This window comes from Pyrus communis, chromosome 15 (genome assembly GCF_041283825.1).
Source record: "Pyrus communis isolate YQ-2024b chromosome 15, ASM4128382v1, whole genome shotgun sequence".
Taxonomy (NCBI): domain Eukaryota; kingdom Viridiplantae; phylum Streptophyta; class Magnoliopsida; order Rosales; family Rosaceae; genus Pyrus; species Pyrus communis.
In genome coordinates, this window is record NC_142579.1 from 29,232,800 (window position 1) to 29,254,086 (window position 21,287).

At 38.5% G+C, this 21,287-nt stretch overlaps 4 protein-coding genes across 4 annotated transcripts; 3 read left to right on the forward strand and 1 right to left on the reverse strand.

Annotated features, from left to right (window-relative positions):
* The first annotated feature begins 41 nt into the window (after positions 1-41).
* LOC137739553 (PHD finger protein ALFIN-LIKE 3-like) lies at positions 42-2,984 on the forward strand. Its single transcript, XM_068479166.2, has 5 exons — positions 42-362; positions 565-597; positions 1,454-1,682; positions 2,172-2,307; positions 2,469-2,984. Exons 1-5 carry the CDS (start codon positions 245-247, stop codon positions 2,730-2,732), a joined length of 780 nt encoding a protein of 259 aa, XP_068335267.2. The 5' UTR covers positions 42-244; the 3' UTR covers positions 2,733-2,984.
* A 1,148-nt stretch (positions 2,985-4,132) lies between these two features.
* On the forward strand, positions 4,133-7,007 carry LOC137743465 (ankyrin repeat-containing protein BDA1). Its single transcript, XM_088685788.1, has 2 exons — positions 4,133-5,085; positions 5,558-7,007. The coding sequence occupies exons 1-2, from the start codon at positions 4,516-4,518 to the stop codon at positions 6,407-6,409; spliced, it is 1,422 nt and encodes a 473-aa protein (XP_088541914.1). The 5' UTR covers positions 4,133-4,515; the 3' UTR covers positions 6,410-7,007.
* Positions 7,008-7,683: 676 nt separating this feature from the next.
* LOC137735936 (protein PLASTID MOVEMENT IMPAIRED 1-RELATED 1) lies at positions 7,684-11,860 on the reverse strand. Its single transcript, XM_068475291.2, has 3 exons — positions 11,689-11,860; positions 9,274-11,514; positions 7,684-9,163 (listed from the first exon to the last, which is right to left on the reverse strand). The coding sequence occupies exons 2-3, from the start codon at positions 11,475-11,477 to the stop codon at positions 8,008-8,010; spliced, it is 3,360 nt and encodes a 1,119-aa protein (XP_068331392.2). The 5' UTR covers positions 11,478-11,514; positions 11,689-11,860; the 3' UTR covers positions 7,684-8,007.
* A 5,907-nt stretch (positions 11,861-17,767) lies between these two features.
* LOC137715348 (glycerophosphocholine acyltransferase 1) lies at positions 17,768-20,938 on the forward strand. Its single transcript, XM_068454643.2, has 8 exons — positions 17,768-18,056; positions 18,167-18,286; positions 18,445-18,502; positions 18,601-18,701; positions 19,326-19,421; positions 19,509-19,602; positions 20,074-20,311; positions 20,398-20,938. Exons 1-8 carry the CDS (start codon positions 17,970-17,972, stop codon positions 20,759-20,761), a joined length of 1,158 nt encoding a protein of 385 aa, XP_068310744.1. The 5' UTR covers positions 17,768-17,969; the 3' UTR covers positions 20,762-20,938.
* The last annotated feature ends 349 nt before the right edge of the window (positions 20,939-21,287 follow it).

A 21,287-nucleotide genomic window follows, 5' to 3' on the forward strand; every position in this document is an offset into this window, starting at 1 on the left:
TCCCCTTGTATCCACCGTGTACCCAAACGTAGCTCCGGTTCTCTTCCGGTCTGAATAACGACACGTGAGTAGCCCCTACGAGATCTTATCGACTTGGGTTTTGGTGGGTCTTTCTGCTCGCGCCGTCGCTTCTCCACAAATAAAATGATTAAATAACCCGTCGTCCTTCCTTGCTGCTTTTTTTCTAAACTCAAGTTTGCTTTGAGGAGTGAGGGGGGAGAGAGAGAGAAGGGAGTGTACGGACATGGTGATGGAAGTAGTAGGAGGAGGAGAAACAGCAGCGTACAGCCCGCGCACTGTGGAGGAGGTTTTCACCGACTTCAAGGGCCGTCGTGCTGCCTTGATCAAAGCTCTCACCACTGGTCTCTCTCTCTTCTTTCTTAATTTACTTTTTAATTTTTAATTTATTTTATGTTAATATTTTTAACTTTTGTCAGTTAATATTTTGACGTTTTGGCGTTTAGTTAGGGCTCTGTTCTAATTTCCTCACATTCTAAATTCTAAATGTTTTCCTTATTTTTCTAACTTTATTTCTTCTTGAATTTATTTATTTACTTTGTGCAGATGTTGAGGATTTTTACCAGCAATGCGATCCTGGTGAGAGGGCTCTCTCTCTCTGTTTTTTTTTTTTTTTTTTTTTTTTTTTTTTTTTTTTTGGTTTTGTCAAATTTTTTGTTTAATTACTGTTTTCCCTTTGTGTCCGTGGCCTTTCAATTTTATTAAATTTGTTCACTCTAAATTAATACTTTATAAAATTATTGCTTTCTAACTTTATTTTTCTAGTTTTAGAACTTGAACCTTTTATTTCTGGCCCTCATTTTTGTTTTTGATAGAACGATATATTTACACTAAAGAATGTGACAATAAATTGGTATCAAACTCCCGCTTAGGTTGCCCTGTTAGCTTTGTTCTCTTTACTCTTTGTTTCGTTCTTCGTCCATCATTTTTACATGATGCTTATGATTTGGTTGTGTTGAGATGAAAGTCATAGAATTTCTGTGGTTTCCTTATTTGAGTGAGAGTAGTAATTTCGTAATCGCGTTTCCAAAAACCTACCTTCTGGGGTCATTTAACTTGGATCTAGTTACACTTTGTTGCATTTGATTGGATCCTGCCTGTAGTGAAGATATAACTTCTAAAAAGAGCTTTCACTACATTTTTTTTCTGGGTTTAGCCATCGGAACTGGAAGATCGTCGTGGGGTTTGGATAATGTAGTTGAGATACTGTGTGATAATTTATCTCTAGTGAACAGGCTGATGAGGATTTTTCAATTATATGTTATATCAGTAACTTTTTGCTGAAGGACATTTTAGCATCTGTAAATTAAGATTATAATTCCTGTTGAATATTTCCGTTGGCAGTTGCTCTTATGCTTTCGCATTGCATTATTTCCTAATTTGGTGTTTCTATATTATGTTTAAGTAATTGGTAATTGACTCGTCAATGTTTCAGACAAGGAGAATCTTTGTTTGTATGGATTCCCGAATGAAGAATGGGAAGTTAATCTACCTGCTGAAGAAGTTCCTCCAGAGCTCCCGGAACCTGCTTTGGGCATCAACTTTGCCAGAGATGGAATGCAAGAAAGAGACTGGTTGTCCCTGGTAGCTGTGCACAGTGATGCATGGTTGCTTTCAGTGGCCTTATACTTTGGTGCCAGATCTGGTTTTGACAAGACTGAAAGGTACGCAGATCTCCCTTCTTGAGTATGTGTGATGCTTTTATTTCTTTATGCATGAAAAATAAGGTTGTTTTGAAGTTGCTCTTGTTGTCGCTGATCTTTTGCCTATTGTTAGTGTTGTCAAATCTCAAGAAATAAAGTTGTTATAAGTTCTGAAGAGGGTTCAAATTCAGCATGTGGGATTTAGAACTCATAGAAATGGGGATTTAGAACTTCAATGAATTCGTAAAACAATAACTACGCACTAAATTGAATTTTAAATCAAGAATCGTATATATTTGCCTTTGTTGTACCTGTCATGCAGGGTAATATTAATGAACTTGCTGGTTGGGTATTATCTCAGTAGAAAATGCAAACAATACACAAATTGATTGTTGATGTGTACTAGGATGCCTAGAGATGGCGCGGATTCATTTTGAGGGTGGGGGTAGGATTTAACACCGATTTAGATTGTGCATAACCTAACTAGGTTCATTGCAAATTTTGGTGCAGGGAACGTCTCTTCAATATGATGAATGATCTGCCGTCTATCTTCGAGGTTATGGCAGTCATCGCAAAGAGACAGTCAAAGGAGAAGTCATCAGTTTCAAATAATAGCATCCATGGGCCTAAGTCAAGCTCTAAAGGGGTAAAATGAATTTCTCTTATATGTCTATTTAACCAACTAGAAACAAGATTTAATTAGTGATTACGTGTCTCTTGATCTCTCGCACTCTGTTTTGTAACGGGTTTATCTTACATTGGTTATTAATTACGTGTTTCTGCTGCCAATTCTCCATCTGAGGACAGAGAGGCTCTGAATCTGTCAAACATGCAAAAGTGATGCCAAAGAATGAGGACGAGGGCCTGGATGAGGAAGATGATGATGATGAGCACGGCAAGACTGTCTGTGGTGCATGCGGGGGGAGCTATGCTGCTGATGAATTTTGGATTTGCTGCGATATATGTGAGAAGTGGTTTCATGGAAAATGCGTGAAGATCACTCCTGCCAGAGCCGAGCACATCAAGCACTACAAGTGCCCGTCATGCAGCAACAAGAGAGTCCGGCCTTGAAATTACAAGATGGGGTTTTCCGTCCGCCCCTCTTGTAATTAGGTCGTGTTGGATAGAGCTAAGCTAACTATTTAGTAAAGTTTACGGCGAATGAGCCATGGTGGCATAACCCTTCTACTTAGTACTTTGTTCTTCGGGACCTTGTTACTCGGATGATGATAATGTATCGTGATTAGTAGGATCTATAAAGCGCAATGCTATGACTGTTTTATGCAGTTGTTCTTAGTGGGTTAAGAACTTAAGAGGTTAAGATCTCGAACAATTCCTGAAAGTTTTAGGGTAAATTCTAGTGGAGTTCCGATGTCTTGGATTTCAAGCGGGAAAGATTCTTCCAATCCTAGCTTGAGCTCAAGAAAAAATTAAACAAGCGAGAGTGATATTCAGTTCGACTCGGCTTGTTTATTGATATAGTTCTGAAAACATGTAATTATCTTTCCCCAATTACCTTTAATAAATATAACAACTAAAATAATAAACACGCATGTATTCTTTACGAAGAAGAAATTTCAGTAGCAAACCTTGTAATTTAGTATAAAGTATCCTATATTTTGTTTAAAAAACAAAACCAATAAGTTCTCCCTTTGCTTGTGAGCTGATCATGTTTTTTAATTTGTTGGTGAATTAGGGTTTAGGGTTTAGTTTCTCCTTACAATTCCGTTTGCAAGTGACTCCCATCTCAAAGCCATCCGAAGGGCAATTCGAGCTGGAACGAAGTGCTTCCGATTACGATCGTCTTTTGCCTGAAAACATAGTACCTCAAGTACAGAGGAATTTTATTTCTTGGCCTTGTAACAGTTGCTTGCACTAGGGGCTTTAGATCATGAACTAGCCCATTTCACTACACTTGGTCTTCATACGTGGAAAAGGATCCTTGCCGGATCCTTCTCCTAGGGATTTTGTGATCTTCACCGTTCATCGTATATCGTGCGATCAGAAATCATTTTAAAATTTAAAATTTAAAATTAAATATAAATAGTACCTAACGAAAACTGACCGCACGATGTACGATAAACGGTCACGATCACGGATCATTTTCCTTTATATGTAATGCTTCTCGTGCTCTTTTTAATTTCCATATTTGAATATTCTTCAATTCATTCGATATGACGATTAAAAATTGAAAGGAGCATGCGGAAGTTAAAAATGAGTGAGTAAAAAGACGAATGACACAAATAACTATCATTATCTCTTATAAATAACGTTTAACATCCAACAATGTGTAGAAACGTAAAAAAGAATCAAACACAAGTAGTTCTATTGACCAGTCTAGTCTACCACTCACCATCATAGAATTAGTTTGAGTTGAATCATAGTATACAGAAATAAATGAATTCTTAATCAAATATTAATTGACCGTAAATTAAGGGCAAAAAAGCTTAAGTCTAAAGATAGACGAAAACAAGATAAGCTCACACAATAGAGGTCAAACACCAAAAATGGAAGCTTCCATTCCCAAAGGGTCCCAAATGCCCTCCGACTCCACCTGATAACGTTTGACCAAAGCAAGGCATCATCTCTCTCTTTAAAACACCAATCAAATTTCAAATTTAATCTGACCAATAAAAATAAAAATTTCAACTTTTGATCTTTTGGTCAATTTCTGCAGGCGAAAAATATTATTTTTTGTTTCTGGGTTTTCATTTTTTTAATTTATTCAGCAGTGGCTTTCATACTACCACATCCATTGAGATCTGAATATATATATTGTACGATTCCGTGGCTGCAAAAGTTTGAAGCTTGACAACTTTTCAGCTCACCCAGAAGAGAGAAACGAGCGGAGAAGATGGACAAGAAGCTTCTGGATGCAGCCATGGCGGGAGACACTGCGGCGCTTAAAGATCTGATCGCAGAAGACCCACTTGTTCTCGACAGAGCTTTAGTCTCCTGCGTCTCCGAGACGCCGCTTCACGTAGCTTCAATGCTGGGTCACCTGGGTTTTGTTACCGAGTTACTGAGCCGCAACCCCGAGCTGGCCTCCGAGCTCGACTCGCATGGGTCAACGCCTCTCCACGTGGCGGCAGCGAAGGGGCACGCGGAGATTGTGAAAGAGCTGATTCTGGCGGATCCGGGGGCGTGTGCGGTGAGGAACGGAGACGGGAGGGCGGCGCTCCACGTAGCGGCCGCCAAGGGGCGGGTTAAAGTAGTGAGAGAGTTGGTCCGAGTTGGGAGTGAGTCGACTCGGGCGTTGACGGACCGAGGCGAGACGGCGCTGCACTTGTGCGTCGGGTGTAACCGGTTGGAGGGGTTGAAGGTTTTGGTCGAGGCAGCTGGGAGTGATGATGATTTTGTGAATTGGAAGGATTGTGACGGTAACACTGTTTTGCATATTGCCGTGGCCAAGAAGCAAACCGAGGTACGCAATTTGAATCGTATTAACTTAGTAACTGATTAACGCTTGAGCGCCACTGATATTAGCTAATGATAGCTAGCTCAACGGTTATGGATTAGGGGGCAAAAGAAGATACTTTAAGCCTCATTTGATGTCTGGATTGGATAATTCACTAGGATTAATGTATGTTTGATGCAACAAATGGAAGTCGAATTCGAAATCTTGTCCGAATTGAAGGTAGAACATGGATTAGTCGTAACGGAAACTTATCCATTCCAATCATACCAAGGCGGAAGGCGTTTCAGTTTTCAACTAGAACTCGTATCGGAAACATTAATATGTAGCATTTAGAAACTACTGATACTAATAAAGTTTAGAAATTGGCTTATTATAAATGGATTTATATCTTTTCCTACTGATGAGCATCTGTTGAAAGGGACTGAATTCGTGTGTTAGTTGCATTTTCTTTACAAAAGGGTGTTTTGAATTTGTGCAGATTACCAAATTCTTGCTGTTTAAAACCGGAGTGAACGTGAACGCGTTGAATGCAAACAGTGCTACCGCCTTAGACATTCTGATGCAGAGTCCTAGAGATTTGAGGGATATGGAGATTGAGGATTCTCTTCGAGGTGCTGGCGCTCAGAGTGCAAAGGATGTATGTAACATTGCGCACGACTGGGTTCGTGCTCCAACTAAGGAACGTCAGATATCAAGACATCGAGGCTCAGCACTGTCCTCGAGAGTGAGTGTTTCTATGAAACCGGCTGGGAACAAGAAGCCTACTGATTGGCTTGGTAGGAAGAGAAGTTCATTGATGGTGGTGGCATCTCTCCTTGCAACTGTTGCCTTCCAAGCTGCAATAACCCCGCCAGGAGGTTTTTGGCAGGATGACCTGCAAGTCGATGAAAATGGCAACCCTGTGGCGAATCCTCACACCGTAGGAACATCTGTCATGGCAACTAAGCAGGGAAAAGAGTATGGTCTATTCATGATTTTTAACACAATCTCTTTCCTCACATCCCTAAGCATAATTCTTCTGCTTGTTAGCGGGCTACCTATCAAACGGAGGAGATGGATGTGGATACAAATGGTCATAATGTGGGTTGCTGTCACAACACTAGTAATAACTTATTTCATCACTCTCCGTCATATGTCACCTAATGACGTACATGTGCAAATCCTGTTACGTAAGGTAACCGAGATATCAGTTTTGACATGGTTGACTTTAATGGTGGTTGTTTTCTTTGGCAATGTTATTCGTATGAATCTATGGATTCTCAGAAAGTATGGTTATATTAAGCCAAAAGAGGTAGACGATGAACTTGAAGAGGTGAGAACTGAGGATTAAGTGAATGACTCTCACTTTTCTACGGCTTTGCAACTCGTCATTGCAGTATTGCAGATGCATTTGACACTAAATTCATTAATCCGGGCGTGGTATCTGGTTCTGATATGGGGTGCCAAACTAGTATCCGAGAAAGTTTTGGTCCGGAGCTTTATGGAACATATGATCGGACGCGTGAAGCTCTGTTTTCTAGCAGCAAATTTGGATGAAGATACTGTAATTGTAGCCTTTCTTATCTAATGATTTGGGTTGGAACTTGGAAGTGGTAAACTCTCCGGTCTTGTACATCTATTCCTCTGTTAATAAAAGTACATTGTATGCTGCCTTTCAAATTGTGCAGGTCACGAATTGAATCCTCGTGGCTTGGAGATGGTATGCTGTTCTGTGTTTTGTGTTCTGTCTTCTGTCCTTGTAAATTTTTTAGAAGTATATATCCTTTGGAGATGTAGGGTTTTGGCTATCTTATGTTTGGTTGATAAGGAGTTCTTGAGCTTTGATTTGAATGTGATTTGTGTGATTCCTGATTTTTGTATTTTTACATACGATTATTGTTTGTTAAAAGAAATCAAGGAAATGACAGTGATGATTGTGATTTCGGGCACTTCTCATAAATGTACAGTACTCTTTTAATTCTGGTTTAGTCGATTTAAGTTAGTTGACCCAATGTGAGAGTTGCTTTAGTCAAACGGTTATACCAAAGTTCATCTCTTGAAATGTATGGATTTAAAACACTTATGTTAGTACGAATGTATTATGATTATGTTGTCCTTCAGATGAGAGATTCTTTCATGAAAACCTAAATTTAGCGTCACCGTCCACCAAATACTTGATACGGAATTAAAAAATGCAACTATTGCCACGTGATAAATTGGTGAAATGTGAAAATCTGTGTGTGTGTGTGTGTGTGTAGCTGACCTGGGACATGGCCAACAACACCAAATAATCGTGTCTAGTCACCTCCTTGCTGTGTCATTTAAGAACATATGCCTAAACACATGTTGCACTGTCGGGAAGTATTTCCTCCTTGGCTAAACACCGGTCCCGGCAATTTATCAGATTCTCACTTTTCGTCCATCAATTTTTTCCCGTTGCATTTCGTCTTTGTAGTTCTATTGAAATAAACATAAGTTCGAGGAAAATTTTACAAACTACATAGGCCAAATTCCATGCTATTCAACATTCATGGACGAAGGTGTATGGACTAAAAACTTGTTTTAGCCTTTGCTTCACTGGGTCTCGAAACTTTGCACTCAAGTTCGAATAATACTCGTCGTAAATCACGGTGATAAAAACTTATATTCATTTCCCTCAGATGGGCATACATTACAATGCTTGCAAGCGTACACTTACATAACATGGATTTACAACGGAGAGACGATGATACACCACCACCATTTCCCTTTCATCTCATCTTGCCTATCAGTCAACTATGTTCATGTGACAACAAGAAAGAACCTCACAAGCACGGCCATCAAACTTCCCGGGGGGAATGCCCTGTTTATATTGATTCGTTCACAACCCGGCTGCATAATGACAAGAACAAAAGCACTACCCAATTGGAAATTAAAATTCACCTTGAGATTCACCATCCAGGCATCCACTCAGCTTAATCTGAGAGTCTCATTCGGAAATATAACGTTTGGGTTCCTTATATGTGGATTTAGAGCCGCCAATTCCTTCCATTTTTCTCCAGTGCCATGAACGCGTGCTGAGATGCTCCACAAGGTATCACCAGGCTGCACCTTTGTCGTTGCTGGACCAGAAGATTTTGGAGCAGCTTTTGACTTCATAAATGGATGCTTATTGCTTTTCCCCATTCCATTAGCAAGCAACCAGCGGGAACCGGACTGCTTCTGGTTTGCAGTACCCCATGGCTTCTTTTTATCTGGCTCGGTTTTCAGACCTGCAACATGGACTTCCGTGATTCTAAACTGAGGAATAGCTTCCACTTCGGCCAATTTCTCATCTTTCATCTCCTCCTTTATTTCTTCTTTTCCCACTGACTCAGATTCTTCATTCTCTTGATTATTCTTCCTCAGTTCTGAAACCGAGATGTATATTCTTGGCTTCGGTGGGAGAAACACTCTTTCCACTTGAATAAGAGAAAGCATTGGTGCCCCAACAGGTTCATAGTTTCGTAGTGGATCACGAAGTTGCACCATCAGTGCTACTGTGAAATTGTTCCCCAATAAGCCACACTTTCTGGCTCCTTTGCCACGCCTTCTCTCTCCCTTTGACCCTCCACGAATCATGTCCAAAGAGTTTGCATGATGGGCTGCAAGGATTTGAGAAGTCCGTTCGCTAATATGATCACCATCATCAATTTCACCGGAATCAAGTTTCAACCATTCGTCAAGAGTTAATGAGAGGCCCATTAATCCATCAACATCATTGCCAGTGTCTTTTATGTCTAACAACTGCATCCCAGCAGCTCCTTCCAAACCAAGGGATTCACCAACATTGACACCCTTGCCCTGGAGAGCTGAGATTTCCGCAACAGACTCTGCGCTGATGTTTGAAGGTGCATCTGCATCGGACATCCCAGCTTGTATCCTCAACCCCTCAATTGAGAGTGCTTCAATTTTATCCATGGCTAAAGGAGCAAGGTCTTCCAAAGAGACATACTCTAAGCCCATCTCATTGCCTGCTGCGCTCGAACTTAACTTATTAGACTTAGGCCCAGATGAAATTCCTTTAGCTCTTGTTAGCCCATCGGATGTATGCTGTCCAACTGATTCATGCTGCACCACGAATTCCCTGCAACAATAACGACATGCAATAAAGTTAACAACACTCACCATTCACCAAAGATGAGGAAGTATTGGACTTCAAACTAAAAATCCAGTGTACAAACAAGACGCAAAAACCTCTGGGGTCCTTCCAAAGTAGGTGCAGCTTCCCATGCTACTTGCTCCATTGTCTTTCCAGTGATATCTTCCAAGGGCATTAACTTATTTGCTTGCATAGAAAGCTTTTCAATTCCTACTGATGCCAAATGCTGCAATATCTCCATTACCCCAGAACCCATTTCTGCCGGTACCACAACTGGACTAGAAACCTGCATGATCAAGTTCCCGCCACTTTTGGCCTCGTTGAAAAGTGAGGGATTCATGGACCGCACAAACCCTCCATTCTTTGTCTGAAGAAAAGGACCTAACCCATCTCCAAGAGGAGGCAATTCAAAAGGTTCTTCAGCAGGCAAATCCATTGAACTTCCAAAACTAGCACAACTTTTTGGTGGAGAATGTTGAAAGGCCATCTCATTTAAGCCCCACTCTCGCATTAATGCTTCTGTCTCCAAGTCCTCCAACATTTTGGCCTTTGCTTTACTTTTTACTGCCTGAGCTGCTATCTGATGCTCTTCCTCTGCAGCTTGAATCACAGACGAGAAATCAAAACTATCAGATAAATTCTCCCAACCAGACTCAGTTGAAGGCGTGTAGCCATAGTCTGTTTGGTCACTGATGCCTGCATCAAAATCAAACAAAGAACAACCTCCAGCAAGGGCTTCCTTCTCAAATTGTCTTAGCAGACGCTCTCTTGGAGACTCGGGATCACTCTCAGAACTCAAGGAAAATGGATTATGCTCTATCCCTAGCATGCTCAAGAACTCATTAGCAACAGATTCTGTAACATCATCCAAGCTATGGGACCTCCCCATCATATTTTTTTTCGAGTCTAATTTCCCTTCAACATAACATCTTTGGTCTTCAGGAGAAGATTCTAGTGCTGCTCTCTCCATATCGGATACAACACCTAAAGCAGACTCTAGCTCTTTCATGAGTGATTCTTTGGTGCATAAGGCATCTCTGTTGGAAGTGGACTCACTTACCACAAGGTCATTGGTACGACCCTTTTCCTCGGCCTGGGATTCAAGCTCAGCTTCAGCTTCAACTGCTACCTGTACACCAGCGGTGATTTCAGAAAAATGGCTTTCTGCAGGAGAAGCATCAGCAGCCTGTGTAACAACTTCTGATTCCGCCAGTTCCTTTGATGGTAATTCTATGCCCTGTTCAACTATGGAAAATTCCTTGTCTTCACATTCATTTTCTACTTCTTTACCAGAATCAGGTGATGGGAAAGAACTCGTTTTTATGGGATCAAGATGCTTGTCAACTGGAGTATCTGACTTCTCTTCTTCTTCAAATTTCTGATAAAGTGTGTTTACCGAACTAGAAAGTTCCGACCTTGATACTGGCAAAACCTCATGAAGATCTTTTATGCCCTCTACGGATTGAGACGAGGCCTGTGACTGCTGATTAGGAAGAGTTTCAGCACGCCTTATACTTGAGTTATTGTGTCTTGAAGTCAATGCTTCAGAAACATTCTGGCTATTTCCTGTCGCACTGGGATTATCTTCAAGAACTGTATACCCAAAACTAACATTCAATGAACCACCTTTAGCCTTTCCTGATAATTTGAAACTCGTCGTCCAGTTCCCTGAGCTTTTCTCCTCCTCTAACTCCTCCAATGTCAGGGGAAGCAGCCTCGTGAGGTCAATCCTATGCTTCCCCAAATCCAGTTCTGGTGCACCAAACACAGAAGCATATAGCAAAAAATGCTTCGCCTCATACTTTGCCGAATGGTGGGGCCCACTCCTACTACCATATACTGAGCATGTGTGAGTCAACTTCTCTTCAAATTTTGCCGTTCCTTGAACAATCTTTGCCGGATGAGTAACGAAAATACCATCCCGCCTCTTCCAATGTACACATAGACTAATCTCATTCAAAGTGGAGGGCAACCCTTCAATGGAATGGACTTGAAGAGAAAAGCAGCAGTTAAACCTACGGTTTCGGATATGGGTAATCGCCTTCAAGGGCTTCCAATTCCAAAAGGACCTCTTCTCTTTGTTTAACAAGTTTTCACCACCAGACTTATTTTTCGATTTCGGGTCAGGTAAACGGTTCCTCCCTAGAGACATTGACGGGTTACTCCCTGCCGGAAGTGAACTCTTAGAGGGCTTTTTGTCTGCATATAGGGCCTTGCTTATACCCTCAATCTCATTCAACAATTTCCGATTACCGGAATCTCCGCCCCTCTTCTTCCCACCTTCCCAATTTGACAACATCGTTTACTTTTTTACACGCAAATTTCCAAATTCAAAACTGAAACACAAAAAACAATCAAAATTAAGCAAAACCCAATTCTGAAAATTCACCTAAAGGAGCAAATTTTGAGAATTCAAATTAATTGGGGAATCCTAATTTCTCACAGAAATTGCGAATAATTGAAAATAGAATTGGAATTTAGAAATTAATGAAGAGTGAAAATTTAATTACCGAATTGAGCTAGAAGCTTGCTGGTGAATCGAGAACCAACCAAAACCCTTAATTGCTCGATTCAAGCCGCAGCTTGAAATTCCGAGCTGGAATTTTGGGGAAAAGTGTTGAAGATTTTGAATTTAAAGATGAGGAAGGAACGAAATCCCAAATCCCAAATCCAAAAGAAAGAGGGAGTTTCAGGGAAAATTTTTAGGTGTTCCGGGTACACCAAAAAAATTTGGTGTACCCACACTCATTAAAATTTAATTTTATTATTTTATTGAAAAAAAAGTGAGGGTAGGGTCCACCATTATGAGTGAGGGTACACCAAATTTTTTTGGTGTACCCGGAACATCCAAAAATTTCTCGAGTTTCAGAGGTTTCTGAGCAGCGTTTCTGTCGCCCAAACTCTCTCTGTCAGTCTCTCTCCCTCTCTCTTTCTCTCTCTGTTTGAATTGCTGCTGCCTCTTTCAAACGAAAAAGAAAACAAAAAAAAACAAAACCAAAAAAGAGTATGTAATTTAGAAGAGACCCCGGAATTTTACTGTATTTAATTACTTACCCTATATTTTCTGTATCCTTTTACTCTAGTCCTTCTTTCTTTTGTTTATTTTCCTTGTGGTTCATTTTGGTATATGATTGTAAATTAGCTTGTAAAGACCAATTTAAGATTTGGGGGTCGAATATATGACATTTTTATTCACAAGAAACGGGTATAGGAATTATTTCGATTATTGATTTAACTTTGTTTCTTAAAACACTTGTATTTGAATTATTCCAATCCATAATTTCTTTGTATTTATTAACATAAATGGAATTTTAAAAATTTGGGTTTCACATCAAGATTCGTAATCCAATACTAAAATAAATAGGGAATCAGATCAACGAAAGGCTCATTCCGAATAAGTAAACAACGAACAATCATTAGAAAGTCGCACATACATTTTCTCCTTCAAGTTCTGATTTATTTTGTCTCTTGATTTTTTATTAGTCCAATTCATTTTAAAAGTAAAAGATAAGCATGTGCATGCATAAAGGAGAAAAGATTATAAAAGGTTAATAAAAGGTTATGAAATGTTCCTCCTTGTAGTTGTGGGGGTCCTATTTTTAGTTAATTTTGATTTAACTTTGCCAAACTACCTAATAAAAGTTTTTGTGGGCACCAACGTAATTAGCCCAAAATAAATATTTTGCCTTCAATGAGACAAAAGGGTTGCATGAAGATGAAGGGGAAACCAGGATTTAGGTGTCACGTTTGGTTTTCTGAAACATTTTTTGTTTTTTAAATTAATATATACTTTGCTTCCAGAACCACTCACATGGTTTTGGCAAACAACTCCTTTTTGGTAAATGGAATGAGAATTTGAATTATTCTGATATTTAATTTTCCCGTTTTTACTAATATGTAAAATTTGAAATTATTTTGATTTATAATTTTGTTTGTTTGGTTAAAAATATATAACTGTTGTACTGCACAATTTATAATGGAATGTTTGAAATGTCAGAAATTCAATTGATTCGGAAAAAAGTTACATAAAAGTGGGGCAGAATCCCATGTTTTTTAAATATTTCTATTAATTTATCATTGTTTGTGGTAAACAAATATTTATAGTCTTTGCATCAAAATAAGTATTATATATTTATAGTTTTGTTTACCAAAACAAAATTACTTTTATTCTTAATATATTACTAGCATATGCCCCATTCTGTGTGTGAAACTATTTTTATTTTTGTTTTTAAAATAAGAATGAGAGAGGCGAGAAAAAGAGGCACGTGTAATTGGAGAGAGAAGTTTTTTTTTTTTTTTTTTTTTTTTTTTTTTTTTTTTTTGGGGAAATTAGAGGATGCTAGGATCACTCTTGGATGAGACTTTCTAAAAGAACAGTAAAATTTTGTTTGTGTGATTTAACTTTACTACCAACGATTTTATTTTGTGGTAGAAGATTAAATTATCTTTTCACTCGCTTTTAATTAACAAAAAAAGTGACATTAATATGTAGTTTAAATTATAATTCTCTTTTATCTCCAATCAAATTCAAAGAGGGAGCTTAGAAGCAACAACTGACATCCACATTTTATTGTTGTTGATGATAATACTTTCTCCTCAAGGGTGGTGGAATGTTATTTTATTTTTGGCCAAAATTTTTTTGTAGTCCTTGTGGTGACATACCACTTTCAATGTCACCCTTGTGATGAAAAACTAGTTAATTAAACTCCCGTGGTGAGCCTTGTTTGCAATTAAGGTCCAAATCCAAACTTATGTTAGTCTTTCGTTAAATAAACTCATGTGACTATCACATGGATCGGTCAAATACGTCATTTCAATCCAAATTACATCCTATTCCATGGACATCTAGTATGACTTAGGTATACGCTTGTTCTTTCTTGGTGAGTTATGACATATACTTGTTCTTCTTGTGAGTTAAAAAGTTGGCATCTGATTCCAGTGCACAAAGTAAATTGAAACAAGGGAAAATGAGAGATAATTTACAAGAATAACTTAAAGAATTAAAGACAACGGGTGAACGACATTGCAGTTTATGGATTCAGACGAGTGAAAGGCATTGCAGAATTAAAGAATTGAAGACAATGGGTGAAACGCAGTGCAGAAATTTCAATTTTCAGGTCTGCCCTTTGCATATGAACTTCAAGAGCGTAAGAAACTTAAATAATTAAAATTCAAAGAAGATTAAGAAAAAAATTGAAAGGTTGTGTGCTGGCCAACTACTACGTGCATCAAACCACACTACCAATTAAAGACAACTACCAATTAAAGACAAAATTGAAAGGCATATATGCATTCAAATGGGTACAAATTGATGCAAAATGAAAATCCAACTAAGACTAAGAATCTAACTCATGATCAAAGACGTGTTGGCATTGAAAAAAAACAATGGTTTATTAGAAGTATTATGATTTCCAAACGAAATTAAATCATACCTAAGAAATTATGCGCAACTTCACTTTCACCTCTTCTCCTAGCCATTGACGTGGTTTTACAGGTTTTTAGTTTCACCATTTACATTCAAGCTTTTTTCTATGCAATCTAATTTCCGTTAAACCTTAACTCATACTAGATGTCCATGGAATAGAATATAATGTGAATTGAAATGACGAATTTGACCCTTCATGTGATAGTCATGTGAGTTTATTTAATGGAAGACTAACGAAAGTTTGAATTTGTACCTCAATTGCTAATAAGGCTCACCCACAAGAGTTTAATTAAAAGTCTTTTCACCACAAGGGTCACATTGAAAATGTCATGTCACCACAAGGACCACGAAAAAAATTTGACCTTTATTTTTTTTTTGAATAACGTATATTTGTTGTATAAAATTTTATTTATTTCTGATTCGAATACTTTTTTGTAAAAATTATACAGGAAATATACTTTGTTTGCAAGAATCAAGATAGCATTCCTCCCATAGAAAGTCGCAAGGATTAGCCTTATTAGATATCTAATCATTCAGCTATCATGAGAAGTACACACCAAAAGCTAAGAAAAACAACGAAGAGACGTTTACCAAAAAAAACAACAAAGAGACCGCCCAATTCAAAATTTTAAAATGACGCTCCACCCTGTGAGATCTATCTGTTTATCTTATTATGCCAATTATTGCCCATTTTTCTTATTTTTCAATACCCAAGTGCCATATGCATATGTTTGATCATTGAAAACTTTTTAACTTGTTATTGGTGACAGTTAAAAGGGGATACGATAGCAACTCGAAATGTTATTTTTACTATTTATTTATAGCATTATTTATACCATCACTCGAATAAAGATGGAACACATATATATTGCTGGGCTCTACCTCACTAATTTTAAGTCGACGATGTCACATTCCGGCTCGGGGCGGATCACTTTCCGGCCCCGCTCCACCACCGTAGCACGGTATTGTCTGCTTTGGGCTTACCATTCCCTCACGATTTTGTTTTTGGGAACTCACGAGCAACTTCCCAGTGGGTCACCCATTATGGGATTGCTCTAGCCCCCTTCTCGCTTAACTTCGGAGTTCCTACGGAACCCGAAGCCAGTGAGCTCCCAAAAGGTCTCGTGCTAGGTAGGGATGGGAATATACATATAAGGATCACTCCCCTGGACGATGTGGGATCTTACAATCCACCCCCCTCAGGGGCCCGACGTCCTCGTCGGCACACCACGGTCAAGGTTAGGCTCTGATACCAAATTGTCACATCCCGGTCCTAGGCGGATCACTTCCCAGGCCCGCTCCACCACCGTAGCACGATATTGTCCGCTTTGGGCTTACCATTCCATAATTTGGTATTAGAGCCTAACCCTGGTCATGGTGTGCCGACGAGGATGTCGGGCCCCTAAGGGGGGTGAATTGTGACATCCCACATCGCCCAGGGGAGTGATCCTTATATGTATATTCCCATCTTTACCTAGCACGAGGTTTTTTGGGAGCTCACTGGCTTCGGGTTCCATCGGAACTCTGAAGTTAAGCGAGAAGGGGGTTAGAGCAATCCCATGATGGGTGACCCACTGGGAAGTTGCTCGTGAGTTCCCAAAAACAAACCCGTGAGGGAATGGTAAGCCCAAAGCGGACAATATCGTGCTATGGTAGTGGAGTCAGGTCCGGGAAGTGGTCCCGCCCGGACCGGAATGTGACAGACGATCTTTGATCATATAAATTCTACATGATACTGACTATTGAGGGAATAAGTTTGTGAAGGGCAACGATGGAGAGGAAATAAGAAAGTTCTCTATCATCATTCCTCAAAACCTTCAAAGTTGTATGATAAACATAAAAAAACAATTGCTCACACGTACATGAATAATTATCAACCGTCTATACATAATGAAATTATAAAATAAATCAACGCCTGACATTCATCCACACCCACCATCACTCCACCATAGATTAACTCATAACTTGTGTACGTTTTTTTTCTTTGGGTGTTAAAATTTAGGGAAAATAATCCTTGCCGGATCCTTTTCTTAGGGATCTCGTGATAATGATCGTTCATCGTACATTGTGTAATCAAAAATCATTTTAAAATATAAATTTTAAAATTAAATATAAATAGTATCTAACGAAAATTGATCGCACAATGTATGATGAATGATCATGATCACGAGATCCCTAGGATCCCTAAGAAAAGAATTCAGTGATGATCATTTTCCAAACTTTAGAACCATTATTTTGATTGGATAATGTGAGCATTTTTATATTTTTGGGTTTGATGGAAGCCCATGCCTTAATCCTCATCCAGAATAAAAGAAATGCTCCTTTAAGAACGAACTCGGCCCACTGGCCCAGGCGCAGGATAACTATTTTCAGTCCCCTGCTTTCCGCGTTGTTTTGTCACGAGTCAAGGTACCATCATCTTACGCCACGTACGCGGATGCTTTTGGCCCTTTCGACCACTAACCTGCACGTGGCAGGACATGAATTCCGCACCATGCATCATTCCTCAAATCGAAATTTCTCGAGAAAACGGGAATTGAGATTCTCACTGGATTTTACACTTCAGAGCCTACATATTGAGCAATTTGGACAATTTAAGAGAAATATATTTAGGCATTTGAGAAAGAAACTGCATGTGAAATGAGCTGAAAATTAGAAATCAAATTCAAATTAAGCGGTCCAATTTATTCTATTTGCTAATTTTTTTTAAACAAATAATATTATCTACATTAATAGAAGAAATGATAAACTTAAAGAACGATATTATCCGCTAACTTTAAAATATCAAATCGAGAGTGAATCTTAATCAAGAAAAAGGACATTTCACCAAATATCCTTATTTTCACACAAGATCTGACTGCAGCTAAAAAAGTTTAAAGGACGTTTCACCAAAGAGCCTTTTAACGAGTTGTCTCATTAGAACTACTTTACATTGTAACTTGTTTAATGACTTTTCTCGCTTTTATTGTTATTTATTTATAAATTAATAATATTACGTAATTTATAAATGGAATTGTTATTAGCATTTTAAAAATTTTATTTGTTATTCTAAATTTTTTATAATTAGAATGAAAAATACACTTATGAAGAATGTAGAATAAAATTTTTGAAGTGCTAATTCCCAAAAATAACAATAAAAAATCAAAGAAAAAAAAGGCAAAATTACAATTAGAAACAACCAAGTTTTTTAACATGGAAAAAGGTATGAACTTTTTTTGTTGTGTGGAAGAAGAGAGACCATTCCATTTAAATAAAGGTTCTAACAGATTGTTGTGTTGTTCCTAAGCACCACCTTCCTTCTTTCCCTCCCCTTCTCTCTCCCTCTCTCTCTCCCTCTCTCTAAAACTCTGTTTCTCAAAAGCAAAAATGTCCAGCGGCGACGACCCTATAGAGGAAACAAATGGGGATTCGTTTCACCAAGCAATGAGGCAACGGTTGAAAGATCGGTCAAAGGTACGACCAAATTCGATTCCTTTTTTGCTTTTTATTGCAGAAATCATAATTTTGATTTGTGGGTTGTGTTTAGTTTTTCTTTGTTGATTTGGGAACGCTTGGTTTTCCAGAAAGTTGCTCAGACCAAAGAGATTTTGTCGAAACAAGCGGTTCAGACCAGAGAGATCCTCTCAAAGCAGGCTGTGAAGATCGCCAAACAAGCTGAGGAGCATGAAAAGTTCATCAACAAGGTAAGGACTTCAATTTTTATGTGGAACCAATTTCATGTGATTGAATTTTGATTCAATAATATGTATTATATTTGCGTCTTTCTGTGAAGTGAATGTATTGGGTTTGTTAATTTTTGTGTTGGGAATTTATGATATAAGTTGGTTCTTTCGTGATTTAGGTGACGCATTTTGTGGGGGTTCTCAGTTTCGGTGGATTTTGCTTCCTCTTAGGAGCAAGTAAGGTTTCCTGATTGATCAAATGGTTGTAATAGTTGCTGTTTTGAGAAAAGCAATTACATTTGATTTTGTTTCTTACATTTTTTTTCTTTTAACAGGACCGCAAGATACGCGATATGTATATTGCTTGTTCTATTTCATCTTTGTTCCTCTTCGTTGGATATACTATCGGTTCAAGAAATGGCATTACTACCTTTTGGTAAGCTTTGCTATTTCTTGTTGTTTTCTTTAAATGCATCCGTTTATTCAATTAATGTATCTAGACCTCTAGTAGTGAATTAAAGTATTTTAGTAAATTGTTACCGCATGTGGATAAACAGGGTATTCGTCGTATACATTGGACGAGAGTGGTAACCATTCTTGTAAAACAATTAAATCATAGGGGCGGGGTGGTTTTGCCTTCTCGAATACATATTTCGACTTGATAGGGTTTCCAAGATAACAAGTGTAGTGGCAAAAATGTTGGTTGTGTTCTAAGTTCTAACTGATTTTGTTCTTCTCTCTGTATTATTGTCTTACCTACATTGACAAAGAAGAATAAATACATCATAAAAAGTTGGAGATAAGAGAGGAAACAACTGTTGGTTTGAAATTAAAAATAGTGGTCTAGCGTTACACTAGTTCCATGTCCTAATAGATGGTAGAAAGAATTTTTACGGTGCTTCTAACCTAATGTGTACGGTTGAAAGCTTGGTGGAACTTTTTCAATATTTCGTAGAAAATCGTCATACTCCTATCATCCTTCACTTATGTACATTTTACTTTTCTTTGGATTAATTATGATGAAAACTGAGGAAGTAATGTACTTGTTTGTATGTTCTAGGACTTTTGCTACTATGCCAACACGATATTTTTGGTTGACCTGCTTCTTTATCCAAGGAACGAAAAGTTTTTCATGGTTTGCTTCTCATTTGCTGAGGTAAGCAAGAACTCATTAGTTACTTTGCTTTGTGATGAAGTGACTATTCACTTGTACAATTGTTTATTCATTCAAATTTGCAACCAGGGGCCATTAGCATGGGCATTGATTGTTTGGCGTTGTAGCTTGGTTTTTAGTTCTCTTGACAAACTTGTTAGTGTCCTCATACATCTTTTACCCGGTGAGTCAATTCTTTCCTTACATGTTCTTGTGAAGTACCTTTGAGACAATTTTGTAATGATTAAATTGTTATCTTTTTTTGTTGGAAAATTAATACCATGGCTCCAAATTGTTATAACTTATAGATAAAAAATTGCCTTAAACAGTTCTCTTGTGCTGTAGCATGTCCACGGAACTGCACATATCTAAGATCAGAGAGCTTTTTGTGGTGATTATATGGTCTCAAATAGATTTTTAAAATGTAGATCCAACCAGATTAGTTGATCATGCCTTAGTTGTGGCCAACGTAGTAAATGTATTTAACCATAGTCTTTAGCACAGATAGTAGTAAACTCCTTGAATGGTTAAGTATGTATCGGGGCCTGTAAGTCAAACCTCCAAATCATAGTTTAGTACAATAAATGTCCGAGCTTCTCCTAAAAGTTTATGTTGCGTACTCTGTAGTGAATATGACACAATAGGTTTATTTCAGGGTTAGTTTTCTTCACTATTCGATGGTGGGATCCAGCAACTTTTGCAGCAATGCATCCGGAAGGAACTTCTCGCAGAGCTTCATGGCCTTACGTAGAAAATAAATCCTACCTTTGGGTATGGCTCTTTTGGGTGCCCTTGTTTGCTTACACCCTCTGGCAGGCTTTGTATTTTCTCATTGTCAATGTTCTACGTCGACAAAGGCTGTTGAGAGATCCCGAAGTCATGACTTCTTACAGGTTTTTACCACCTCTCTCTCCTCATCATCCCTTGCATTTTGGTTCTCCTCTTTCGTTTTCCGCAATTCTCATGTCATTTTCAACAGGGAGCTCTCAAAGAAGGCACAGAAAGCAAACAATGTATGGTGGCGCTTGAGCGGTTTGCTTGGGGATCAGAATCGCTTGCTCATGTACACTCTACTCCAAGCCGTATTTACTGTGGCAACAATGGCGCTCACGGTCCCTATCTTCTTGTCGTATGAACTGCACATTATCTTCCAAATGCTCAAGGTTTCCGCATCTGTGTGGAACGGAGGTAGTTTCTTGCTGGAGGTAATGCCGAGGCAAGTGATTCTCAAGGAGAAGAAGAAATCGGAAGTGCAGCCAACAGAGACTCGGGGAGATCAACCATCGGATTATGATCAAAGGACGCACAATTCAGTCGAGGCATCCCCAAGTCCTCCGAACTAGTAGGCTATGTAATTTGTAAACTTCTGTCATGAAAAGTTACGCGTGTTTTGTTAATTTTTATGTTCATAGAACTTAGCTTTTATTTGTAGAAGGTTAATATTTGTTTTGCAGACAGATGGGAAATGATTTGTTTGTTTGTGTACAAATTCCGAGCAAGAACCCTAGCTATTTATCTCTCGGCTCTTCATTCCTTTCTTTAGTTTTTCTTTTTGGTTCCTCTAATTCTACGTTTCGTTTAAGGGCACTAATTCTACTCATTTATTGGTTTAGTGGCAAATTACCTCCAATGATTATATAACTAGTAAGTGTTCAGTTTAAATCTGCAATTGAAGTGGATGCTCGGTCATGGATTTTAGACCTACTCACCAAGGAGATTCGAACTTGGGTGCGAGAGGAAAATAATGATTTTAATTCCCGACTTTCAACAAGTTTACTAACACAAGGAATAAAAACAAATACAACAACAAAATCTTATCTCAGTACATCTTTGTATGAATTCTAGACGTTACTACACTTGGTTTTGCAA